The sequence below is a fragment of the Manduca sexta genome, chromosome 6 (assembly GCF_014839805.1).
Source record: "Manduca sexta isolate Smith_Timp_Sample1 chromosome 6, JHU_Msex_v1.0, whole genome shotgun sequence".
In the NCBI taxonomy this organism is placed as follows: domain Eukaryota; kingdom Metazoa; phylum Arthropoda; class Insecta; order Lepidoptera; family Sphingidae; genus Manduca; species Manduca sexta.
The window spans coordinates 8,337,929-8,365,827 of NC_051120.1; the positions used below are offsets into that span (position 1 = coordinate 8,337,929).

General features: G+C 33.7%; 2 protein-coding genes across 2 annotated transcripts in view; one reads left to right on the forward strand and one right to left on the reverse strand.

Annotated features, from left to right (window-relative positions):
• LOC115455129 (CDC42 small effector protein homolog) overlaps positions 1–12,635 on the reverse strand; it is a 45,945-nt gene extending 33,310 nt beyond the window's left edge. Inside the window, exon 1 of the mRNA XM_037446080.1 lies at positions 12,411–12,635. The gene's annotated coding sequence lies outside the window, so the exon portion shown is untranslated. The remainder of the gene's footprint in view (positions 1–12,410) is intronic.
• Positions 12,636–17,506: 4,871 nt separating this feature from the next.
• On the forward strand, positions 17,507–27,296 carry LOC119193791. The gene is made up of 6 exons (XM_037447515.1): positions 17,507–17,544; positions 24,764–24,790; positions 25,090–25,257; positions 25,989–26,167; positions 26,377–26,511; positions 27,100–27,296. The coding sequence occupies exons 1-6, from the start codon at positions 17,507–17,509 to the stop codon at positions 27,294–27,296; spliced, it is 744 nt and encodes a 247-aa protein (XP_037303412.1).
• Positions 27,297–27,899: the final 603 nt, after the last annotated feature.

The following is a 27,899-nucleotide window of genomic DNA, read 5'->3' on the forward strand; positions in this document are numbered from 1 at the left end:
ATGATAAAGATTTCTTTGCATTTTCCTTTGAAACAATAAAGCAATTGAGTAAATAATTTATTTTACAATAGTCATTACTTTTATTTTAATACATTCAATATAATCATATAAGTCACATTGGCTTGCAACCAATATAAAAAAAACAATGATTGCAATTTATCAATTTCATTGTTATTACTTTAATTATAAGGTTAATAACTGGATGATAGCGCAAGTACAGACTGAAGAATAATGGAGATTAGAATACTGGTGAGTTGAAAAAGCTTTATTTTTTTAATTAAATGTCTGAGTTCTTATTTTAACAAACTATTGACGTCGTGGCGAGGGGTACTAATGTCCATAAGGATCACAGATTACTTACATTAATGTAGTCAAAGTTCAGTACCTAATTTTTAGTATTCATGTCGCATAGATAACCAGTAATCGACATAAATGGCCCTTCGATAATCTAAGAAAATTTAAAAACTCAATGTATTTCTATATATTGAAAACCAAAATTATCACTTTTTCAAAATAGTTTACATTTCCTTTGTGAGATCAATGATGATTTTATTTAATAGTGGTCACAGAATTACGAAGAAATTGTGTTATATACGGAAACTATAAAATAAATCTCTGCAATCTATTTTGATACTGAAAATGGCCGCTAGTGGAGACAGCGAGCTTTAGAAGACGCATCGATGTTAAAGATTTTTATTTAACATTCATCGTTCATAAATTGTGTTTATTTGCCTATTTGGCTATTTTATATTTAGTGGACGATTTCCAGCCAACTTAGTTAATTATATTTACATTATTTGGCAAATTAAAATTTGAGATAAACATAGTTAGTACTTAATCTTGGGTTTGAACACATTATTAATTAACGTAGTACATGTTGGCAACAAATATCGTTGAAATATCTAGGTTGGATAGCATTATTGTCACTGAAAAACATCACAAGATATCCATTCCCTTCTACACACTTCTTACTCAGCGAAGTATAATACGATTCCCTCACGATTAAGAATTTTATCAATCAAGAAGTCAAACAACTTTGTTTTTCTGTTAGATTAACGTGTATTTTCTTCCGTAGTTTGTATACATTTTAATTGGAACACAGACATATGTATGAAGCCATATTGTATACCTGACCCATCTGAAATAGCGCAATTGGAAGTGCAAGTGAGTTGCGAGATCAAAGAGGGACGGGGCACGAAAATAGCACGGTCTACCCGTTGCCATGGTAACCGCCTCCCGTGCGCCGTCGAATGTTCCAGAACGGTTGGAATCACAATGGAGATAGTGTTTCGACGGAATTATAAGGGGACATGGATGCATGGTGTGAAATAAAATTGATTGTTTATTTAACTTGTTAATGATGATTAGGGAATTATTTTAATTGGGAAGAATTATTTGATGATAAAAGATGAATATTTGAAAGTTTCCTCTATAATATCTGAATAATAAAAATTTATAAATGGTTGAAGCCTGCAAGTCGTACTCCGCGACGGGCTTTAAAGCAATCTGATTTTGAATTTAGAATTTCTTTATTTTTATATTTTTAATTTTTACTTCGTCATTGAGAAAATAGAAAAAAGTTATTAAACTGAATCTATGACTAAATACAGTAAACAGTTTTAATAAACAGTTGATGTTAGATTGTCATAGCGCCGGTCTGTTTAATATCTACACGCTCTGGTTTAACGATGTTGGGTGAGTAAGTGTGTTGCGGCTTACCAGTTACTGCGCTCGGTTTGAACTGAAAAGTATGTATTGAAATATAAATAAAGATTTTTTAAAATCACCTTTTCAGTGTGTAATAGCTTTTATAATTGATTTAAGTAATTGCTAGATGAATGTATACTTATTATAAAACGAAGTCCCCTTTTTTGTTTGTCTTATCGATTTTCTCAAAATCTAGTAAACGGATTTTTATGAAATTTGGCATGGAGATAGTTTCAGACCCTGGAAATGTTATAGGCTACTTTCTATTCCGGGAAAATATATAGTGGCACTTTTATCCCGGAAAGATATTCACGCGGGCCATCGCGAGCAGTCGCGTGTCTTGGACATTTTTAAACTGAATAATGTAGAAAATATATTCTAATAACTTAGAACAGCTATACTCTAAGTGTGTTCCGCGGAACCCTAGGGTTCCGTGATACCTCTGTCGGGGTTCCGCAAGAATTTAGAAAAAAAAATCAAAACACCTCTCTCAATAATAATTAGTAACTGTTACATTGTACTTTTATTATGCTGATTAATAAAAAATACACTTATAAAAACAATTGTTTTATTGTAAGGTTCCATCAAGTATTTTGCTTCCCAAAAGGGTTCCGTCATTTAAAAAGTTTGAGAACCACTGACTTAGAAAAATATGTTTTTTTATTTACGTTAGTAGATACGTGTATTTGAACCGGTTATCCATGAATCCCATGAATCCAAAGTTTGCAACACCAGAGAATGTAACGAATCAGATTGACGTGCAACCAAAACTACAAAGATGGCATTACCAGATTGTAAAACATTTTAACAAAGTACAAACTATTCCGAATAAAGATTATAGACGGATGTCGACCTTTGTAATATAAATATACTCTATTGTGATACGTGACCACCGATAGTGCCGAGTTAATAAGGAAACATCAATGTATGACCATTGTTCGCGCTGAGAGTGATGCGAAGTATCCAATAGTCTATCATAGACTGTCATGACCTTATTAATACTCTACTTTAACCCTAAGCAGTGCCAGATTTATATTTTTTATGAGTGTAGACCACTTTATTTCCGCCGCCACATGTAGGTTTATGTATGTATGTAGGGATCTAAAATACTTAATAATTTTCCATTTGTTTGTATCATGGAAGGCACTAAAGTTAAATAAACGAATGATTAATTAAATCGAGTGAGTGTCCTCTGAAATCTGCCGCACCTAAGACGCTGCCGCCCATAGGCCTATACGGCTTATTTACAAATTCAGGACGGACCATAAGCTTAAAGCCAAAAAAGACTCAAAGAGTTTTGTCTCTTCCAGTATGTAAAGTAAAAGTATGTTAAGTTCAAACACTAAAATGTTAATAAGTAAGAAAGGCAGTTAATAACCGCATTTCAAAATAAATTTGAATTCGAAATTCAAAACTTTACCGTTATTTTTTTTCCTTATGGCCTCATATTGTTTATGTATTGAGCCAATGACAAGAAGATTAGTATTCAAACATTGTCTTATTGTATCTCAAGTGACAGCTTGATCAAATTATAGATTAGTTACACCAGTTGGCCGATAGCGGAAAATAACTAATCAAATGCAGGTTGGAAAAAAATCGTCAAATCTAATATCGAGTTCAAATTTCCCCAGTAAACGACACAGAGACTCCACTATTTAAATAATCATTTAGATATTCCAAATAAAATATTACAATACAAAATGTCAGTCATTCTCGACTATTCCCGCGAGACCCATTAGCTTGGGTGTACTTTCCAAAAATGTATCGTTTTCCTCATATTTCATTTTCGTGTAATTTACCTAATTTTCTTTTGCAGTAAATATTAATATCAAAAGGTCAAATAAATACCCATCATACATGTTAGCATAAATACGATACAGACCACGCTAAATGCAGTTTTACTCATAACAATATTTTCATTAAGATAACTAGGTCAATCTCTCGCAATTTACAGTTATTAGTAAACAAAATATTTTTCTTTAAATGTGATCACATCAGCTCAATACTCAAATATTTAGTCACAATTTAAAATTACGAAATCTTTTAACAGATGCATGCTGACCGACATACCTGACTGCACAAATTGCTATTGATAACATATGAAAGTAAACATTTAACAAAGTGGAATGAAAGAGTGTAGACAATCTTTTTATGGATACCCACGATAGATATTATGAAATGGGCGCAAGTACGTCTGTAGGCGTTCAAGAGATTGAAATCTAATTGTAGTAATCAATTTGAAAAGAAAGTTACGTGAGCTATCGTAGAAAGTGACTTTGTGAGTATATGAGACTCAAATACTTCGATACTGAAGAATAATCTAGTCGAAATATTTATATAAACGAAGTAAAAATATAACTTGATAAGTTATAACTCTCGGAGAAATTATTAAAGTTACACAAGAACTACGCTTGAGCGACGTGATCATGACCATGACCGATGATTTAATAACATTATGTAAATTATCACGCTCTAGCGAAATGAAAAATTGTATAAACTTATTGGGTAATTAAATAATAAAAAACGCCTTCAGTCAAAAACGTCAGACACAACTGGCCAGTCATAAAGTTATTAAAACTTTTTGGCGAATGTAGGTCCATCACTAAAATTCAAATTAAGAACATAAAACCTTTTTTATTGTAACAGGCAGTGTGTTGCTTTGCTACGCCAAACCTCACTCGAGATTTGGAAATGAGATCGGAATGACATTGTCTACATAGTTCATGTTTTCTTTAATCTGTAAGTCTTCTTTGGATCAATCACTGTTTCGACCATTTTTAATTGTTGTCAGATCAATTACCTTTGATATTATTAACTACGTGTACTATTAAAATAGCACTTCCTCAAACCGACCTTATTACAAACAGGTTTTCATTACAAGTATCAATAAATCTTACTAGAATTATATGGTGCACGTATATAAATAACAGTACATGTCATTTGGGTCGCATGTAATTGAATACATCACTCGTATATCTCTAGAAAGTTACATATTAATTTAAAGTGACAAACATCAACTAGGGAGCTCTTTACTATTTAATATAGTAAGTAACACGGCTTAAACTTTCTCCCAGAGATTTAATAATATTGCAAACAAAGGCGTACGTTTTTCGACGATGGAGTCCTGAGATGTAAAATACTTTGTTGTTTATGGATGTATTGCCTGTGTAACGTGTCTTTATTATAGGTAGATATTGCGTCGTCATTTTAATGCAAATAAATCTTATTTTCCGTAGGATATTATGCTACTTGACTGACAGTAAAAACAATAAAAATCGTAGGAGCAATAAAGAAAGAAGTATACAAAAGAGAAATATATATGAAGCTGATTAAAACTTCATAGATGAAAGAGGTATTAGCAAACCTCTAAGAAAATTGTACACGAATCATTTCTAAGTCAAGTAGGAATACAGAGGCTTTAAATCATGTCATAGTTTACGAGCTACTTTAGCTTTAGAAATAATATTGCGGCTCAAATTGCTAATATACGAAGAACATCGTAAATCACTTTATAAAGCTTTTGTCGTGTTTTGTACTAACATTTGTGATTGAGAAGGCATTGCCTAGGTTTATTAAGGGCAATATATTTAGGTTGTTTAATTAGATCAATTTGAACGCGTAAATCTTCGGGAATTACGACCCTCGGTAACTTCATCAGCATGTGCATTTCGTTAAAAAAAGAAGCTTCTAGCGTGTAAATTTAAATAATGAATTAAATAGCAACACCCATTATAGACAGTTGGTGGACATCGTTGAGCAATTTAAGCGAATTTTCTCATAATTTTAGATATAAATTTAATTATTTTTTAAGCATTTTTAAAAAGTCTACTAGGAGTATTTGATATTTTATATATTTATTCCGGAATTCAAATAAACATGTGACTTTCAAAATGGTGGAAATTCATAGGACGCGTGTTAACCTAAACATAATTTATAAGTGTTACCAAATAATAACTGTAAAATCATATCAAATTCAATAATAATAGCAATTTTATTTAATATTAGTAATCAATTCGTGTACCTTGTTTGGTCTAGTTTTTATGATGTTTTAGAGAGGTTATCAAAGTATTTTTTTACATTAAGTTTATAGCTTAAGGTCCATTTTTCATACATTTTGTTTCACCTTTAATCTGGGTAACTAAACAAGTATTGACAAGTAAAGAATTTAAATTCACGCCTTTAAAATTACGTCGTATTAAATTTTAAAGGCCGAAATATTCATGCATATTAATTATTTTTACGTCATTTCTTTCAACTGCGAGAACTAATCACTAACTAGACGTGAATTTAAATTCTTTACTTGTCAATACTTGTTTAGTTACCCAGATTAAAGGTGAAACAAAATGTATGAAAAATGGACCTTAAGCTATAACCTTAAGCTGATCTGGCCAGCTTCTAATTAGATTGTTTACTCCTTTTACATTTTTGGTCTTATTCATAATAAAACTATTAGAATTATCGGAAGTTTATCTGGGCGTTATCGGAGGCATGTAAAAAATTGGTATTCATAATGGTTCAATTGCGCTAAAAGTCTCCGATAAAGATGCTTTAATTTATCGAGCCTAACCCCCGTCTTTACACCTATGTTAAGCGTTCGATAGCAAAAATGGTTGACGTCGGTCAGCTGTTTCGTGTTTGACGCTTGTTGCCAAAGTCAGTGTGTACTTAGAAGTATACAACATTTCGATCATTTTCGTTTCAAGAAGTAATTTTATTTAGTTACGTATTAAAAATGCAAGCCAGGCTGCTTTAGGTAAAAAATGTGTCGTCAGAAATTCGATCGGTTTTCTCTGGATAATGATGAATTCCGTAAACGGTATTATTTTTCCAAACATACGGCTGCATTTATAAGTGACTGATAGTCCGCGAAGAGTTGCAGCTTCACCGTATAGGTTGTGGCAGATCACCAGAATTGCAAGTATTAATTAACTGCATTGACATGTTGCGATCGTCATGAAGTAAGTTAATTCTATTCCATATTATACAGACTTCGGTAAATACGTATACCTAATGATGAGCTACTTTTAGATTAGTTTTTTAATAGATGTAAGATGTTGGAGACCTCTATGGATTATCTTAAGCCACTACCAGTGGTATATGTAGCAAAGTGGAGCGTGCGCTTGTACTTATAACATGTTGCAGATTATAACTATGCCCCACTTCTTTTCAGAGGAACCCTTGTTAAGGCTGGAATTTCACCACGTAAAAGACTTCCCATCTATAATTGGTTGTATTTATTACACCCATATACAATAAAAAATATGGTTTGTGATGCAGCCTAATATTATATAGAAAAGGATATTATTTCCTCAATGTTGTTGTTCATAAGATTTAAAGGTTTGTTGTAGGTGACTTGTGTTGCTAATCTTCAGATCAGAGAGATTGTTAGATGGCAAAGCAGCACTCATAACTCCCGGATATTGCAACAAGAACTTTGGTGTGTGGAAACAGCATTTTCAATGTCTGTAACATGGCATATCTTAAATTTGGCAATGTGAAGACTACTGTTGTGGCTCTTGCAGTGTTGCACAACATTGCAATTGCTCAAAGAGAAATATATGCCACAGAACAATGTTTCCAATATTGAAGAGGTGTCAGAATCAATTATTATCATCATTGAACCAAAATCTAGATTAAAGTTGTTCACACTGAAAGGTAACTAATTATACAACATAATTAAAGTTAGTCATTGTCATTTATTTTAATAAAATGTATATTTTTCTTTTATTAATATATATCAATTTTGATTTTTTATTTCACTGGTGCTCATTGTCCATCTGAATAGCATGTTGCACTTCTACTGTTACAATTTATTCTGCAGATGTGGGACAAACCTGAAATTATGCAATGTATAAGAATTCAACATAATTTGAAATAAAAAAATGTTTATTCAAATATACAACAGTAGTATCCCACAGGATTATAGTATAAATTATAAATTACTTAATGATGATTTGTTAATACCTCCCTTATATTTCCAGGTGGAGGTGGATTACGAGTATAGTATACTAATGCATCATATGCATGCCTTAATCTGTGTACTTTACAAATTGTAAATCATATTTGATTATATGATGACTTGTCATAAGAGCCTTTTATATATATGCCTACATGATAAATAAAGGTTTTATTTATTTTATTTGTTATTTTAACTAATAAAGACCTCAAAAATGTTTTACTTATGACCTACCTAAAACAACAATGTCCTACATGATTATAGCATAAAATGGATACATACATATCTCCTTTATATTTTCTATTGGAAGTGGGTTCTGAGGAGGCACAATGAGCATGATCTAAAAAATAAAATTGATTTATTCCTTTTATATTTAATTGTGCTGTTTTAACTTTATTATTTGTGCTAAATGCCACCAGGGTACATAATCACTATTGTATATTATTCAAATATTTTATTTATATGAATATTTTAAGAGTGGCTATCATAGTGCGTATTGCAAGAGTAGCAATATTTCATTTCAGTTAGCACAGCTCCCCAAATGAATCTACGACATCTATATGAAATTGTAGTTCGTGTCGACATTCACGTTCAAGAATTCATATTCTTTTAGGGAGGGTTTTGGTTAGGGAGCGGGTTCATACCCGGTCCCTAATCAATTACTTCAACAAAATCTTGTAAAAAAGCAATAGTTAGTAATGCAGGAATGCATAGCGCAAACGTTCAAATACAGAAAAGAGCTGCACCAACCTTGTCTTCCTCCAACTACATTTCACTTCTCTATTTTATCTCTCTCCATTTTATCGCAATTTGCTGCCTGCGTTCTTCCAAGTTTTACAAAGAATTTAGAGAACATCAAATAAATCTTCCTCCTGTATTTATTTTATTTACTTTTTTGACAAACGCCATTGTGACAATGACTAGACAATTTTTTTTATTGTCTGTTTCCAGAGACAAGACTTGGTAGTAATTGGTAGAACTTATTTAAATTATTTTTTTTCTACGAAATGGCAACTTTGTGCACATTTAAAGGCCTTTTTGTTATCGGAGGTTTACGAAACCATTATGAATAAGAAATTTTATCGAAGGCTCGATAAGCTTAGAGGACGTTTTAACTATTTGCGATTTATACCTTCGATAAGGGTTTTATTATGAATAAGACCATTTAATGTTAACAGCATTTAAATAAGTAAAACTACAATATCTTTATCAATGTTTGCTCCGGGGCTGAACTTGGAAACTCTGTCTCAAAAGCAGTTGTGAGAAATTTTTAGAAGAGCTATTTTACCAATGTTTCAAAGAGCAGAGACATATAACATGAAGACCTTTGAAAAATAGATATTACTTTAGCTTATATATTATAAAATCGACACTTTCTAAATCTTAATTCTCCTTGCATTAGCGTACGTAGACTTAAGTAAGTAAATAAACACGAATGTTCTAAGTAAAGTCCATATAAGGAAATATACAAAGCATTCCAATACTGTGAATTCATTATAATTAATTAAGTTTTACGATTCATTCGCACTGGATTTAGATGGCTAAGTATATGGTATTTTCCATTTTTTTCTCTGATGTCCTATGAATGAAATTGAATAACATTTAGAAAACAGTTTTTATATTTTAGTGGGATTAGATATAATATTCGATAGCTTCTGATCTTTCTTTGGTAAGATGTTTATCATTGTATCAAGATCTGAAGAGTTGAGCTGTCTTAATTTTTTAAACATTTAGAAAACAGTTTTTATATTTTAGTGGGATTAGATATAATATTCGATAGCTTCTGATCTTTCTTTGGTAAGATGTTTATCATTGTATCAAGATCTGAAGAGTTGAGCTGTCTTAATTTTTGATAAAATGACACTTGTCTCTTGATATTGTAACAATTTACGTAATATTTCAGAGTTTTTGTTTGAACAATGTTTCTTTGTCATTGTTTAAAGAAGGTTATAAAAACAATAAGTATATCGTAAAAACGTGATTAATTCATTTCAATACATTGTTTACAGTGTAAAATATTAATATTTGTCAATTTTGTTTAATAAATTTCACTAAAAATTAACTGTTGCAGTGCAAAATCTACAACAAAACACAGGTAAATAAAAAGCATTTAAATCATAAGTTCAAAAGAATATTGACTTCTTATAAAAGCAAAAAAAAGCTCCGTACTGAACCGATGTATGAAAATCTAAACCCTTTGTAATAGTTGTTAAAGTAGCAATTCCAATGATGTTTGGGTAAGATTACGAGGACCCCACAATGGAAGTTCGCGCGTCACATGCGCTTCATTGTTAAAACGGAGTTTGCATTGGGTTTTATAAAGATATTGTGTTACCTATTGTGAATACATGTGTCTTTTAGGCTGGGAATGTTACAATATCATAGAATACTATTGTCTATGAACATGAATAAGTATAAACATTACCTATCGAAGTTTTAAAGTGTGTATGCGAAAAATAATAGAAATAATATGTCCAGTTGGTGTACGATTATAATTAAAAATATGTCAGAATACAATAACAACAGTTTCTAATATAACAATGACAGCATAAATCTAAAAAGGTCATAATAATGAAACACGAAACTATATTAGCAAATGTTACTACATAAGCAGATACATGATATGTTTAAATGGATGCGTTTGCGCAAGACATCGAGGAAAATGCGTTGTTTTCGTACAAAGCAGATTTCGTAACAAATAACAATTGCCTTGACTGAGTCATCTTCGCATGACAACGAACTTGTGAAAAGGTCGTGAGTAATGTTGACGTTGATGCTTCGTCAAAGAGGGCTTTGGAGATCATCGACATTGCGGTAATCACTAACACCTACTTAAGAGTATATACGCTTCTGTCCCTGAAGGGGTAGACAGAGGCTAAGATGTCAAGATAAATCCAAGGTTTGTCAAGTTTATCTCGATTGGATAATACTGAGCTTATCGATATAGCATTATTTCCAATTTTGAAATATTAATCGTTGTTTTTCAAAGCACCAAGGAGTAATGTAGCTTATAAGTTATTATAGTATTAATCTTGATTCATACTGACGATCATACTCTCTTGTAAGGGTTGTTGCTATTGTCACATTTCCATTCATATAGCTCATCCTTTGAAAGTTATTGTTCTTGTGAACGGATGAAGCATCTATTACCATGAGAACAAGCAGTAAATACTGGCGATCTGCCAGCGAGGATCAGTAATGACGTTTGTATCGAGTTTGATGATAAGCAATGTTTGTTTAATCCTGGAAAAATGTACAATAGGACTGAAGTCTGGAAAGGTTTTGAACAAGGATGGGGTCTCAAGAAATAAGAGTTGTAAATGATAAATATAAAGAATTTATCCTTAATATAGTTACAGAAAGCCTCTAGCATCAAAATCCAAAGCTAAATATTTATATTGCAAATAAAATCTTTAATGCAATCGTGTGCTGAAAGAAAACGAAACTACTAAATTCAAATCCATGCCACTTTCAAAACATCTAAATATTTATCAAAATGTTACTAGCGTATTCGCAAACTTCACAAATTTATAAGATTACAAAATCAGAACATTTATTGATCCGTTGCATGTAGATTTTCTCACGATGACTTTGCCAATTAACAAATAGAAGATATACAATAATAAAATGATTTCTTGCTAAAGCAAACAGCAAAAAGTTGTCGATCGGTTAAAACACTGCCTTCAAAGTCTGAACATTTATTTTATTCCAGACGAGACTTGTCTACGGCGCTCCATCTTTAGATTCACCTCGTGATATGAAGCGAGTCTTGTCATCTAAAATCCATGTAAGGCAAAGGAATTTGAAATAAACATCTTTCCTCCAAGCGTTACCATATGCATCCGATGTATGGAACGTTTTTCCGCTGCGACATTTTTGAATAATATATAATGGGATCCTTTGTTTCTTATCAGTTAAGATGCATAACACTTATAGGGAAGTTGGCAGACAATTCGCAGTACATTCGTTTAGCATATTGTACCGTTTCCGTCTCCCGTTTAGTTACAGTCATGTAGTGTTAATTTGTCTTTCTATTAATATACCGTTGCTTAGAGTTCAATGTATCTCCTTTTACTTGCGTATTATGTGTAATGCTTGATTTAGTTGCGCCTTAGTTTATTCCTTTCCTTAGCATGTGTTTAAATTTTTCAATATTTTATGCAAGCAAAGATAATAGAATCCATACAGCTTTGTTAACTATAAATATATACTTTTTTCGAATCTTATTTGATTACTATGGTTACTTTCTTTACCAATGATTAATATTAATTCTAATTAATATCAATATTTATCAAAATCATACAAAAATATAAAATCAACATCTGATACCAAGCCGGATCATGTTAAGTAAATAAATATACCACGAACGCCAACCGCATGTTCATCACACTTACTCATAATGAGACATAAATACCGCTGATTAATATCAACAACGATGGTTAAAAATTACGCGAACTACTGACAATATTATCGTATTCAGTGGAAAAAAACAAAACTAATGCAAAGGACAAAAAACATATAGCCTTAGAAACATTGGCAGGAAAATATGGCTTTGTTGGACGAATTCAAAAGAACATAAGTAACGGATTCAAGACAAGACACGTTTCTTATTGAACTATTAAACTAATTAACAAATATTTTATTACTTACATAATAATATTATCCTTTTTCCGTCGATATATGATTTTTAGGTAAATCTTTTTTGTAATAAAACTTATAAATAAATAATCAATAAAGCCACACTTACGTATAAAATTGAAATCCTCTTAGCATAAAACACTCACACAAGATCGTTCACGTAGTTAACACAAATATTTGTCACAACGTCTAAACAAATAATCGGTTGGTTTGTTTGGGAATTTTTAAGTTTCGAACTGGCGAAGAGATGCGTACAGTCTCCACGCGACTCCGTTAGGAACTGATGACGCGGGCGTAGCGCGCCGCCGGTTGAGTCGATTAAACGATAAAAAGTCGTATCTACCAGTGTTGCCAGGGCCCTTGAGTCGTAAGTTACATTTCGTTTCCTGAAATGTTACATTTTTGCTGCAAAAGTTACATTATTGTTTTGTTTTTAATTTACGCGTTTTTGGGCTAGCATTTCTGTAGCTACGAAACCGCGGGGACTCGCGAAGTAGGAAATGTGCGCGCGCGCGCACACTCAAGCACAATCAAGTTTTAATATATGCAAGATAATATACGTTTCATATTGTCATGGTGAACCACCTCTAAGTGTGATATGGATTGAAATACTTTTTAGACCCGCCAGTTTTAGGTGCGTTCAATTTGGAGGCGTTGAATAGAAATGCGTTCGTAATCTGTTTACAATAAAAAAATTGTATTACAAATCTCGTTGTTCTCAAAAGTTACGAAAATTGCCTTAAATATAAAAATTACTTACATGTTACGCGAGGGGGTCAAAAGTAACGAAAAATGTAAGAAATGTAACCTTCTGGCAACACTGGTATCTACCTTACAGCTAGATGTTATAATTTCAACTAAATTGTAATACTAATAAAGTATATTTTTATTAAGAGTGATGTTAAGTTTGAATTCTTTAGTTTCGCTCCACATGCATATTGTGTATGCCATGCCCTGGTAACTTCGAACTAATTATTTTTTTTAGAATAAGCGCCATCTCTCCCCTACACATGGCACTAATTTCTTAATATCTTTTCTCAGTGTGACTAGTTCATTATATGTTAGTTTTAGTACGTATAAATTTTGATAATTCTGGTATTTTTTTATTTAAGCTAGAACTAAACAAGCAGTTATGCTTTAAAAATAAATTTTATTACTTCCTATAAAAGTTACCTACAATACTTATAATTTTAAAATAAATTTGGACGAATTGCAATATTTTTAGTATTTTATAGTAGTTTACTGCTAACAAACAATAGCAACTTCTAGTAAACGTCATAAGATATTTTTCTGTCGGTAAATTTGTGTACTCGTGCGCATTTTCTTGTGATTTTTGTTTTTTGTTGTATATTTACGTTGAATTGAGCTTCAGTTCTTCCGTATTTAAGAAATACCTATTGACTGTGTTTGTGTAAGTGTTAGTGACATACATTAGATAGGCCCTCTATAAGAAATTTGAACTATTTATATCAGTGTAGTGTTGTTTGTAAAACATTTTACATAATGTCCCGGAACATCAGACAATGTATTAATAAATGTGTAAAAGAAATAAATTAGTTTAAAATATACTATTGTATTATTTATCTTTGAATTGGGTCAAACCATTACATTTCGACTCATACGTAGAACAAAGTTTATCTGCAAAACACTGATTCTGACACTTAATAAAATAAATTCTAATTTGTTATTTACATAACAGCATATTATATTCCAAAAATTGTTACTAAGAACCAGTGTTTTACAATTACGACTTTTTCTACCGATGGGTCGACATAGAATTAAATATATTATTTTGAAAGTTAGAAACCTATATATGCATATACATGCATAGGTATATTTATTTTATTTCCCTGTATGGCGTCCAGATGTCGCTCAACGTTATGAAATTTCAAACTGAGAGTTGCCAGTCTATTTCCAGTATTATATATTAGTCTATGGTGTATGCCACGGCCGTATGCACACATTTCTTTTGAACGGGGAGAAAAGGCGAAAGGATATCGCGGCAAGTCAACTCGTTTGCCACGTCGTGATATGGCTGTGGGTAACAAACATAACATCACCATCGCACGACCTTATAGTTCCCGCTGTTTGCTGTATTTTAGCCGACTTCAAAAACAGAAGGTTTTCAATTCCACGCGTATTTTTTTTATGTTTGTTATCTCAGAGTTCAGTCAATTATTAACCGATTTGGAAAATTATTTTATTAGAAAGGATATACTTCCAGATTGGTCTCATAGAAATATTAAAAAAATCGGTTCAAGAGTTTGGTTTTGATTTGGTTAACTGCCTCGGTGGCGTAGTTGTACTGCATGCGCGGTACGGCAGGGTTTTGCGGTCCTGCGTTGGAATCCCAGATCGGGCAAAGTGATATTTAGGTTTTTTCTACTCAGTATCAGCCCGGAGTCTGGAATTTGTGCCCGATATGGTGATAGGCTCGTCCCCTATCATATCATGGGATGAAACAAACTTGGCGAAAAGTGGGTGCCCTGGTTGCGCCTCAGCATACCCCTTAGGGGATAAATGCGTGATGTATGTTTGTGTTGTTTCCTATTTTAAGTCGGCTGCAATATACATATATCCGTACCACCTCGCTGGAGTCTTTATGACATACTTTTAACACGTGCTGCTCAAACTATTTGAGAGCGGCAGCCAAGCTGATTTGTGTTTTCTCCTCTTAGGTATAATGTTCAAAATAAAAGATCGGCTTGGTTAATTACTGAAATAATGTTAAATATAATCAAATTTATGACTCGATAAGAACCCATATAATATGTTATTTATAACACTTACCCATTTCAAATTGACAGGTCCCTGACGCATAGACTCTGTACATACCAAATGGCGAGTACTTACAGTGAATTTTAAGAAAAATATAAGCATTCGAAACTTACTGACGTAGTACCTTCGATATTATTTATTGAGATGAAGGCATCGATATCCGTTAATGGATGAAGGACATAATTCTAACATTTAGCTTAGCGCCATCTATCCAATTTGTTATAAACTAAATGTAGCAAATAGTTCAACAGGTCTACACGCGCAACGCCACATATCCTGTGTTTATGCATCGATATTTATGTATTTTAAAATAAATTTCGCGATAATGTTTACGCTAGTGACAATAATTTGCCAATAAAAAAATTAGGACATTATTCAGACCAATGAACTAGCAGTTTATAAAAAGTATTTGTAGTACAAGGCAGCGTGGCGACCACATGGGCTGATGAGTGAAATAGTTTCCACATGAATGCTTGTATGAACTGAGTACGCATATGCGAGATTGTTCATTGAGCTGGAATACGGGGTATTTACGCCTTTTGGACGCAGCATATTGGCACAATTAGGATATTTGTCGGTCCAAAACTCGCTGGGTGGCAATTTTAAGGATAAGGAAGCGAAACAATTTTATCAGTTGTGGAATTATACCAGGGTATTTTATTAACAAAATAGTCACGTGATATGAACCAACTATTCTACGACATAAATGATAGAGCTATTCTAGACCCACATTTTGTTATTACGTGGAGAAAGGTCCATTAATTGGTTTTTACTGCTCATTGAATACAGATAAAGTGCGAAAGCGACAAAAAGATAGTGCGGCTAATAATGTTATCTTATTTCTTCCTACAATATTACATCGTACTTCTTACTAATGTTACAAATGCGAAAGTTTGTGAAAATGTTTGGATGTTTGTATTTATGTTTGATAGAAGTAAACGTAGAAACGACTAAATGTATTTGCATGTAATTTGGCACACAGGTAGAAAATGTCCTGGAATAATACATAGGCTAATATTGTCCCGGTAATTTGCTTCTATGAGAAATAATGGATTTATAATCATACATAACATACATAACATCACGCATTTTATCCCCGAAGGGGTATGCAGAGAAGCGCAACTAGGGCACCCACTTTTCGCCAAGTATGTTCCGTCCCATGATGTGATAGGGGCGAGCCTATCGCCATATCGGGCACAAATTCCAGACTCCGGGCTGATACTGAGCAGAAAAACCCAAATATCACTTTGCCCGACCCGGGATTCGAACCCAGGACCTCAGAGCGCTATTGTACCGGACATGCAATACAACTACGCCACCGAGGCAGTCTTATAATCATATTGTTGAAATAGATGGCGCTGACGTTGTACAATATTTTAGACACCTTTATAGCGGGAAATAGTTTGTACACGGGCGAATCGGCATGCAACACTTAGTATTTTAATATAAAAATCATACTAGAAATCTATAGAAAAGCAATGGCCACACATTCGCGGTTAAAAATGAATCTTATAAATAAGTGATAAGATGACATTCTCAGGGACTTCTTATGAAACATGAGCATTTTAAAGTATACTTTAACGACTTTCCATCTTATTCATAAACGTTTTTTATCTAAGGACGGAGTAAAGCTGCGATAACAAATATGTTTCTCAGTGTCCAACGGCACTGAGAACAGACATAGGGCCGTTGTGATTGGCTAATATTGTTGTATCTCAATATTAGCCAATCACAACGGCCCTATGTCTACGTACTGCGAAGGCTGCCATGCCGTCAGCACTGAGAAACAGACTTGTTATCACAGCTTTACTCCGTCCTTAGATAAAAAACGTCTATGAATAAGGCGGTTTAAAATTAACATCTCGATAAAAATGAGTAACGAATATAAAAATATGCAATGGGATTACTAAGGTTTCAGATTAACATTACACTGTAAAAGTACAAAATGTAAAATACGACTTCACACTTATCGGGCTTACAACTTACTTAATTTAATACGCGACGAATTTATTGTCATATTGTGCACAAATTCGAACGCCGACAATTCAGTAGTGTCTTTCCTTTTGTGTATCGGAATTGGACCCAAACATTTACGATTCATAACTCGAATACGTTGTCATTTGAGTATTGGAACAATTACACATACCTATAACTACGATCTTAGATCTGAGATATATATCATTTTCAGTAAAAAAGTATATAACATTTTCTAACTTTTCTTAAATAATAAAGAATCAATACTGCTTACGGTAAAATTGTATGTAAGCAAGGTCGGCCCGTTCGCAGGGTGATCGGAGCGACGTTCCAGGCGCCGAGGGTTTGGGGCGTGCCTATGACCCTTAGTGGAGAAGGCTTCTTGGTGCTCTTAGCGTCCTTGGTATCCTGTGGGGGGGGAGGGGGTGCCCAGGATGCCAGTTCTTAGTAAAGATGCCAAAAGCTCTAGGGGGCGCCATGGACATATACTTGTAACCTAAAAAAAAATCGGTCGAGCGTACGAATACCCTAAGCCTGTCTTATATATTAGAATGCAGGACTCTAGGGCTGCACTGTTGCTACCGGCATGTTGGCAGAACCCCAGGGGGTACGAAGTTTGATGCTACTTATAATAGCCATCTTAGATATGGGCGCTATATAAGGGTAGAAAAGAAAACGTGTGCAGTAGTACTCCGAGCATGAGCAATAAAGAATCACTGAGTATTCGTATCAAGTGAGTGAACGTTAGTAAGTTATTTAGTAATGGAACGTAGTTAAAGCGGCGATAGCCCTGTTGGGAGAGGATCGGACTGCCCAGACGAATGTCCGCAGGTTCGAAACACAAGGTCGCGTACATCTTTTCTAAAGTTATGTGTATATTATTTGTGAATTATCGCTTGCTTTAACGTTGGAGGAAAACATGAAACTATCTACATAAGAATACCGAAGGAATGTGTAATTTGTCGACACGCATTAAGCCAGCGTGGCGTACTAAGGCCAAAACCCCTCAGTAGTAGACGAGGCCCAACAGTGGGACAGTATATAATACAGGGCTAATATTATATTTTTTTATTACAGGATCCACTTTTAATTTATAATGTTTGTATAATTCCTGTTAAGAAACACAATCTTACTTATCACGTACAAAAATAACCGCATTATCAATCCAGGAAAATATGGGTAAATTTAATGAATGTAGTACACGTGGATATGAGCTTGTAATTTTAATAACATTGGACTAAAATAATTATTGAAGTAAAACTATTTTATCGCGGATTTTATATTATAGTTTTCTCTCGACGTTTCGAAGACAACAGTCTTCGTGATAACGTGCGGACTCAGTCCGTACTGGTTTGCATAATGATTTATTTACGCGAATGTTCATTCAAATAAAACTATTTTACGTTTCGTTTGCAGCTTTCGTGGTCAAACGTCGAAAGAAAACTATAACCGTGATGAAATTCGCAAAATAGTTTTATTTCAATGTTTAACATTCGCGTAAACATAAGAAACCATTATAAAATGTTCTAAGTAGCTGAACAATTCAAAACTTCAAACTGCCTATACTCGTTTGTGATCTTACCAACATTTAGTATTCCTTCACAAAAATAAAATAAGACATTGACTTTACGCAATATAAAAAAAAATCAATTAAGCTCAATGTGTATATATATGAAATTTTGATTTAATTCAGCTACTTATGTGGCTGACTGTGCTTATTAGACTACACATAGCTTTAAGAAAAATACTAGTAAACATATCCCACAAGATTTTGCAATCGAAGATTCTCTGAAACACACACATCACGATTTTATTCCCAAGAGGGTAGGCAGAGGTATAATAATATAATAATAATATCAGCCCTGTATTATATACTTGCCCACTGCTGAGCACGGGCCTCCTCTACTACTGAGAGGGATTAGGCCTTAGTCCACCACGCTGGCCTAGTGCGGATTGGTAGACTTCACACACCTTCGAAATTCCTATAGAGAACTTCTCAGATGTGCAGGTTTCCTCACGATGTTTTCCTTCACCGTTAAAGCGAACGATGAATTTACAAAGAACACACACATGATTTTAGAAAAGTCAGAGGTGTGTGCCCTTGGGATTTGAACCTACGGACATTCGTCTTTGCAGTCAGAGGTGAGGCAGAGGTGCTACCAGGTAATTCGATACAGTTAAAGGAATTCGTTGCGAATGCTGTCGGTGCCGATGATGCTGCCGCCGGCGACCGCCACCACCAAGAAACTGGCGAAGCAAAAGGTAATAAGACATTTTTAACAAAATACCGAATGAACAAGAAATGTGCTGCACTGATTGCGGGGTCATACCCATTCGTCCTGTAACCGGACAATGCGACCACATGCGATGTACTACACACTGTAATACATGGAATACATACATATGTATTCCATGTATTAAGTACAGTGTGTTTAATATGAATTGTGCACATGAAATTCATAAATTCATAACACTTTCCTACTCCAATCCATTTAATAGGCGGTAGGCTATTGACATTGAACTTATACTGAAAATATTCCGTAACCGTTTATCAGTAGCTACCTATATTATTTATCGGCATATTAACCTTGTATGACGTAATTCAATAGGTATTGTTATTAGATTTTAATTTTTTTATACTATAATGAAATGAAATAATATATTTGAACCTGTAAAATGTTGTACATTATTATTTATAATAAATCAATATTAACCCCCTATCGATTAGTCTCAGTGCCGCACAGAGCTTTGTAGTACAAAGTTTAATGCACTATTATTTGCCTATCTCGGGAAAGCTTGATTTCTCTTTGAAAAATCAGACAGTTTGGTGTCTTTGTTTGATATAAATCAATCTTTGATTTCGTTAAGCTCTATGAAAAATCAGACGATTATTTTTCTTTATTTGATTTAAATTGATCTTTTTCAACATTATTAGCTCTTTCAGACTAATGAAAATAATCGTCCATAACTTATTCGTTATTAATGTCGGTAATTTAAGGTATTAAATATTTACATTTTAAGCTGATAATGAATAACGTTTTATTGACCATTTTATTTTAGGCGGTGCATGACGAGTTTTCATTTTCAGATAGAATTTATATTAGTAATATTCTATAATTCGTTGCGTCAAAAGTGTAATTCAAACAATTAACATAGATAAAATCTAATATGAAAGATGTTTCTTTTATTTTTAAACTCTTAGTTTCTAAAATTAATTTTCATACATGGTACTTTGTTTTATTCCATTGTCCAACTGTAGATCTGAATGCATAAAAAGAAATTTTACACTATCGACAGAATATTTTACCTAATAATTTACACAATATTTTATATAATACATAATGAAAACGAGGGATTAAACAACAATATGTAAAACAGACATACAACAAAAAAACACGTCGAATTGATAACCTCCTCCTATTTTTGAAATCGGTTAATAAATAAAATTAGAATAATAATTCGGACTCAAATATAACGAGTACTGGCTTTAAACCTTATCAGTTGTGTTTTGTTGAGCTTATTGCAACGTCGCCTGTGTTGTGGTCCACACGATGCGATTTACTTGGATGGTGTACATTTTACTAGCAGGTTAGAATTTTTTTTATTTATTGGTCATCTCAAGGAGGTGTTTAGTTGTTTAACTTCAGAAGAATAAGGTTTATTGTGAACATCTAAAATTACCCGTGAATATATTCATGATTGCTCAAGATTGGGATGGTTGGCGCTCACTTGGGGAGGCTTACGATCGGCTGTGGACGGCAACAGACTGTTTAAAATAAAAAAAAATATGATAAACATAGTTGATATCATGGTATAGAAAAGTTCTTTCTTTCTTTTAATAAAGGTAGGTACTGATAGAGAGGGTAGGTGATTTAATTATTTGACGAATAATGTCTTTTCGACGATCGTAGACAAATTCCCAGTTATTTTACTAATATTAGCTGACATTCAAAACTGATTTGTAAGAAAGATATTGGCCTTTTATTCAAGTAAAATATTTTTTTTATTTTTTTTATGGCCATTGTTCAATTATGCCAAAAGTAAAATGTTATAATTACGATGGTAAGAATAAAATTTATGACTAGATTCCTATCTTGCATTAAACATATTCCAGTGTTTTTAGCAAATATTTAAAATTTATTCGATAAAAATTTAGATAAGATTCAAAGAAGGGTTAAATAGACCTTTTTTATTGATAACAAACCGAATTCCATGCGGCTCCAAATTAAATCGCTGGCTCAATATAACAACGTGCAAATACAATTATATCACATGATCATATTTCTTTTTTAACCAACTTGAAAAACCACTAAAAACGAAAAAATAATTAAAAATAACAGGTAAAAATTTAATTTTTTTATATTTGCTACCTCAGAATTTGGTAACTTTTTAACACCATTTTCTTTTGTTGTTTTTCGCTAAGTAAAAATATTTTTTATTATTATTATTCAAACATAGGATCTTGTAATAGTGAGACAGCGACATGTTATTTTATTTAGTCCGATATGTTTTAAATTTCTTAACTTTTCTTATTTTTTTGGATTATTGGTTTATAACATACTAGCTTTTGCCCGCGGCTCCGCCCGCGTTATAAAGTTTTTCAGGCTAAAGTTTTCCGTTATAAAAGTAGTAGTTTCCGGAAGCCTATGTTCTTCCCAGGGTCTCAAACTGTCTTCATACCAAATTTCATCTTAATACGTTGGGTAGTTTTTGAGTTTAACACGTTCAGGCAGATGCAGCGGGGACTTTGTTTTATAATATATTTTTAGAACTTTTGAAGTGGAACAATCCCGTCATACATGATTGTTGCATAACTTTAACCGTTTACGCAGCGCAGGCAACGGAAGCTCTCAAAACTAATATTTTCTCCGTTTTTGCAACATGTTTCATTACTGCTCCGCTCCTATTGGTCATAGCGTGATGATATATAGCCTATAGCACTCCAGGAACAAAGGGCTATCCAACACAAATATAATGTTTGTGGTCTAACCGGTAGTTCCTGAGATTAGCCATTACTGCTCCGCTCCTATTGGTCATAGCGTGATGATATATAGCTTATAGCGGTCCAGAAAGAAAGGGCTATCCAACACAAAAAGATTTTTTGAGTTTGTACCGGTAGTTCCTGAGATTAGCCATTACTGCTCCGCTCCTATTGTTCATAGCGTGATGATATATAGCCTATAGCACTCCACGAACAAAGGGCTATCCAACGCAAAAGATTTTTTCAGTTTGGACCGGTAGTTCCTGAGATTATCCATTACTGCTCCGCTCCTATTGGGTATAGCGTGATGATATATAGCCTATAGCACTCCACAAACAAAGAGCTATCCAACGCAAAAAGAATTTTTCAGTTTGGACCGGTAGTTCCTGAGATTAGCCATTACTGCTCCGCTCCTATTGGGTATAGCGTGATGATATATAGCCTATAGCACTCCACGAACAAAGGGCTATCCAACGCAAAAGATTTTTTAGTTTGGACAGGTAGTTCCTGAGATTAGCCATTACTGCTCCGCTCCTATTGGGTATAGCGTGATGATATATAGCCTATAGCACTCCACGAACAAAGGGCTATCCAACGCAAAAAGAATTTTTCGGTTTGGACCGGTAGTTCCTGAGATTAGCGCGTTCAAACAAACAAACAAACTCTTCAGCTTTATATAATAGTATAGATTCACTAATAAATTTATTTTATTTTTAATCTTTGTTATCCAAGTGCAACTATAATACCATTTAGTGGACTAAAAACATTTATTTTATTGAATTCGCGCTCATGCTTATTGTTTTTGTACAAAATAATAAATTCTGGAATGAAGTCGATATTTTCCAAAATACTAAGAAATGAAATTTACTTATATCCAAAATTATTCTCGGATAACAAACTGAAATCTAGCTAAATTGTAATACTCTATCGGATTTACGTAACCATCGTTTATCTGATATAAATTCTAGATTTAATTCCTGGACTCAGTATGACATATAATAAGTTAATTTTTGAAACTTTAAATAATTCTGTTTGCATACCCAATGTAGATAATAATATTTCCTAATTATTGCTATAGATCCCCAAGTAGTAAGTATGCTTTTTGCGCAATGCCGGTTATAGATATGATATGATATACCCTCAGTTTCTCGCGCCCGTGTGGCCCATTTTATATTTTGTAATATTGATTGCTTACAAGGCATATGTGAGGCGGTGGCGGGGGCCCTATTCAATTTAAAATAGTTTTTATTTATTTTTTAAGTATTGTAATAGTGATATCTGTACAATTGATAAACTAAGTACTTGAGCATTTTCTATTGTCTTAAAAATTGTGGCTCATGCTGTGATTGCTTATAACCAGAGTTACAATTATGTAAGTGATTACAAGAATGATTATAAATTCCGTTAGCAAACCTCATCCAATAAATAAAAAATAAAATAAATATTTTTTTTATATAAATAATAATAATAATATCAGCCCTGTATTATATACTTGCCCACTGCTGAGCACGGGCCTCCTCTACTACTGAGAGGGATTAGGCCTATTTTTTCAATATGGTCACGGCAAATTTACCCCACTACACCTGATGGTAAGTGGAATGGGATCCAATAGAATTTCGACTGGCGAGAAATGATTATCCCTCGACTGTCGACACAATTATGCTGGCCTGTTGGAATCGGATATACACAGGCTGATTCCGGAACGCGACATTAACGTGGGCCACTATGGCGGGTTTTAAAACCTTGTGTACGATGGTCGCTATCCGGGCGGATATAAATATATCCTACTACCAGCAAAAGTACCCATAATTGTGTTATCTACAAGCTTTTCTCCTTCAAATGTAATTTATTCGCTTAGCCCTGTATTATATACTGCCCACTTTTCAGTACGAGGCTCTTCTACAACTTAGAGAGTTTCTGCGTTACTCAATCACGCTGGCCTAGTGCGGGTAGTATTCACATACCCGCGAAAGTCTGATGGAGAATTGTCATGTGTAAATATCCTTTATATTAGATTCAAAAATATCGTAACGGTTTTATGCATTCTGCAATCAAAAGTTTTATCTTATAAATTGTTTCATCTACTATATTTTTTAATATCAAATTGTGATTGTAAATATATTATCGCAACTTTGTAATAAGTGTTTTATTGCAACTTTCTTGCAATTATCGTAAAGAAACAGATGAGTACAATTTAATCTACCTAGACGTAGATTAATGGTGCATGTTAGAGTACAATTTTATCGCACAAATATCTATACAGACGTATGGTTGCATCCAATGCAAATTTAAATCCATCATTAAAATCAGACGTCAAGATAAAATTTAAGGTAAAGCAAAAAATTACGTTCCAACAATTTTATATTAATAACACTAATAAAACCCATCTATTGAAAAGCTTTATCTACTAAACAAAAGAGCAGAAAATTTCCTGACAAAAAGAGGAGAAAGTTGTACTTAACCATTTTGTATCTGCCTCTTCATTCTACCTATTTTTTTTTTCAGAAAGAGATATAACTAATGTGGAAGCTGTGAACATTATTAAAGACTATGCAGTAGACATAGCAGTGGGTCCAAAAAATGCGACTTATTGTAGGCTTGAGGATCCCACGGGAGCTGTAGTGTTCGACGGGTCCAGCCCGTGTAGACTGACTCTGAACAGAGTGGCGATGGAACATGGTGGAATCTGGAACGTGATATAGGATTACCGGGACGAGTTTTGACTGAAGACGTTTTATTAAATGTAATGGAGGCAGGTCAGTGACAACAATTTAAACAGTCAAAGCTGAAGCTGTCATAATGATCATTAATAATCTATACATATTATAAAACAAAGTCCCTTTTCTGTCTATATGTTATCGATTTTCTCAAAATCTACTAAACGGATATTAATGAAATTTGATATGGAGATAGTTTTACACCCCTCAGAAGCTTACAGGCTACTTATAATGGAAAATATATTGCGGGACTTTTATCCCGGAAACTCCTTCAGACGAATGAAGCTGCGAGCAAAAGCTAGTAAAAATATAAATAATGTTGATATTAACCTGTCTAGATTCCAAGATGGTGGTTTTAACGAGGGTGGAGAACCAGCAACCATCGGTAAAGCTTTCCTGCTCGGTTTCGCACGCGTATACTGTGCGAGGTTGCAGTTTCCGCGACCCGAGGGAAAGACACTCGTCGCCACACAAGAAGGAGAAAGCGAAGAAGATCCGGCAGTCAGGTAAATTAATAATACGATCAAACAGATCAGTTTGGTCTGGAAAAACGTATTTTATTATGTTACTAGTTGACCCGTCAGACGTCGTCCCGTCTTGACTATGAATTTGCAGTGCGCATTCTGTCAATCGCTGACAGTTATTTCAAACAACTGACAGTTATATAAAATTAATATTTTCGTTAATTTTTATTAAATTTTCTAATTTTCCACGCAATTTTTTGCATTTTTCTTTCATTAGAACCTCTCACGACAATAACAAACACAACAAAAAAATTAGTGAAATCGGTCCAGCCGTTCACGCGTGATGGCCTGACCAAGGGAAATAGGGATTCATTTTTATATATATAGATAAATGCCATAAAATATTTCAACTCATATTGCTTATTACAATATTTTTTTATTTTAAATTTGATTCTATAGGGAAAATACTTTTATTTATTTTGAAACCACATGTTTGCTGGTGGTAGGATATATTTTATATCCGCCCGATAGCGACCACCGTACACTGGGTGTTAAATCCGCTACAGTGGCTGCATATGTATGCGTAGTATGTCGCGTTCCGGGATCAGCCTGTGTATATCCGATCCAACATGCCGGCTTGTGGACTGCCAAGGGTAATCATCTCTCGTCCATCGACGTATTATTGACCCCACCCCGCTTACCATTAAGTTCAGTAGGTCACTTTGCTGCGCACGTGGAAAATAATCTTTGTTTAAATTGATATCTTTGCGTAGATACTCAACAAATATTAGCAACCACGAGTGCAGTCTGCTTTCAACCAACCCTGTGGAGAGTGTGCTTGGCGCGTGGCGCTGCGCTGTCGAAACAGATCTTGGCACACACTACGGCTTCTTATCCGTCATCTGTCCTTGGCTATTGAACGATACTGAAAATAAAGATGATTATTATTTGGGTATAATAACATATTATTAATTTTATTTTCCTATTTTATTTTCTACAGTCATTGACATCATGGTAATAAATAACGTAATTGAATGTCTATATACTACTAACTTAATAAATAAAACATATAAGATAGTTCACAACTTGCTACATTTATAGTAATAGCGAATGACAGCGCGATTATTATTTTAGTATTTAAAAAGTTTTGTGATTTTTCAGAACCATTTTTAGACACTCAAAGGGAATCGATATCTGCAGTTGAAGGAGCAGTCACTATGTCTTGTATTATTCATGCTCCTATCAGATACTGCTATTTTGAAGCAAGTAATGGCACAAAGATCAGTGTGGCGCCTGGTAAGTACCCTTTTTAATCCTATTCCTATCGTACACAAGTAGCCCTACTTACTGGAACCTTTTTGAAAAATTATGTTACGCCGTCCCACGATAATGAAAGATAATTTTAGAAAGAAGAAGAGTCAGCACAATAAAATGATGATGAGTATCCTTGAAGAGACAGAAGACAATCACGTTCGATATGTGATGAATGGGAAACAGAAATTTAGGCGCAATGGCACAACACTTTATTTGCATGAAGTGTCCACTGTTTTTATATAATGCACGTTAAATTCCTACAAACTTATTTTGAATTAGTGTAATAATTGTTTGCAACCCATTTAAATTAAAAAATAGAAATAATAAATGTGAGTGTAAGGTGGACTCAACTAATAAATGTTATTGTCAAAGGTGACTGGAAAGCAGTGTGAGGACTGCAAGACTCAGATCGTAGCATCTAGAAGTTTGTTCTGCTGGACGAACCAGCCAGGATAATCAGTCCCATACTACAAGTTGTCTCCAAAATATACATAGAGCTGATTGAGCTAGTTCTATCATAACATATATTCAAAAATATGCAGCATCTCTGATTAAATATCGATTTTCCAGAAACATTATCCACGGATCTGAAATACGTTGGAAGTGGTTTTAATGCTGGTGAGTGTGGAGTCAGGTTTACGAAGCTGGTGGCCGGGGACAGTGGCACCTGGAGCTGTCACGTGGGACTCGTCAACCAAACGGGGAACAAAGTATCCAGTTCCAAGTCACCATCGAAGGTCAGGCTGAGACTTTTGGTAGTCAAATAGAAATGAAGAATATAATCCGCAAATTTCTTTTTAAGGGTTAATGTTGTTAAATAGCTAGCTATTCGTGTTAATAATAATTTAATAGATAATAACTAAGATTGAAATAACATTATTTTTACATAATTTAGATCGTACCCAAATCTTGAGAGTAACAAAAAACTAGTACTTAATGATCTCTCCCATACAACCTTGTTAAGAAAAATTAATAAATCGGACACAAAGGTTTTGAGTTAATAAGTTTTAAGTTTAAAACTTCGATAATTATATTATATTTCTGTATATACTTATTACAAGTAAATCAATATTTCGCGAGCTATAACTTCACGCAAAGAGGTGGCTGAATCGCGTATCTCGTGATTAAAGGTTTTATTGTTATATAGTGGTACCACCACGGTAAAAAGTCATTTACATGTAGTACATAGTCTCAAAAATCCGGCTACAGCGCCTCCTCATACAAATATCTTAAACAAGTTCCATGTATAATGATTTCTTATGTTTACGCGAATGTTAGACATTGAAATTAAACTAATTTTCGGATTCTATCGCGGTGTTAGTATTTTATTTTCTCCCGACGTTTCGAAGACTGGGGGACAGTCCCCGTGA

What these genes read in the sequence shown, in the direction of transcription:
- LOC119193791 (XM_037447515.1), top strand. Translation starts at nt 17,507, where the DNA reads ATGCCAAAAGCTCTAGGGGGCGCCATGGACATATACTT. An exon ending in ATTAAATGTAATGGAGGCAG is followed by an intron (nt 24,791 to 25,089) that starts GTCAGTGACAAC and finishes TAACCTGTCTAG; the next exon opens with ATTCCAAGATGGTGGTTTTA. An exon ending in TAAAGATGATTATTATTTGG is followed by an intron (nt 26,168 to 26,376) that starts GTATAATAACAT and finishes GTGATTTTTCAG; the next exon opens with AACCATTTTTAGACACTCAA.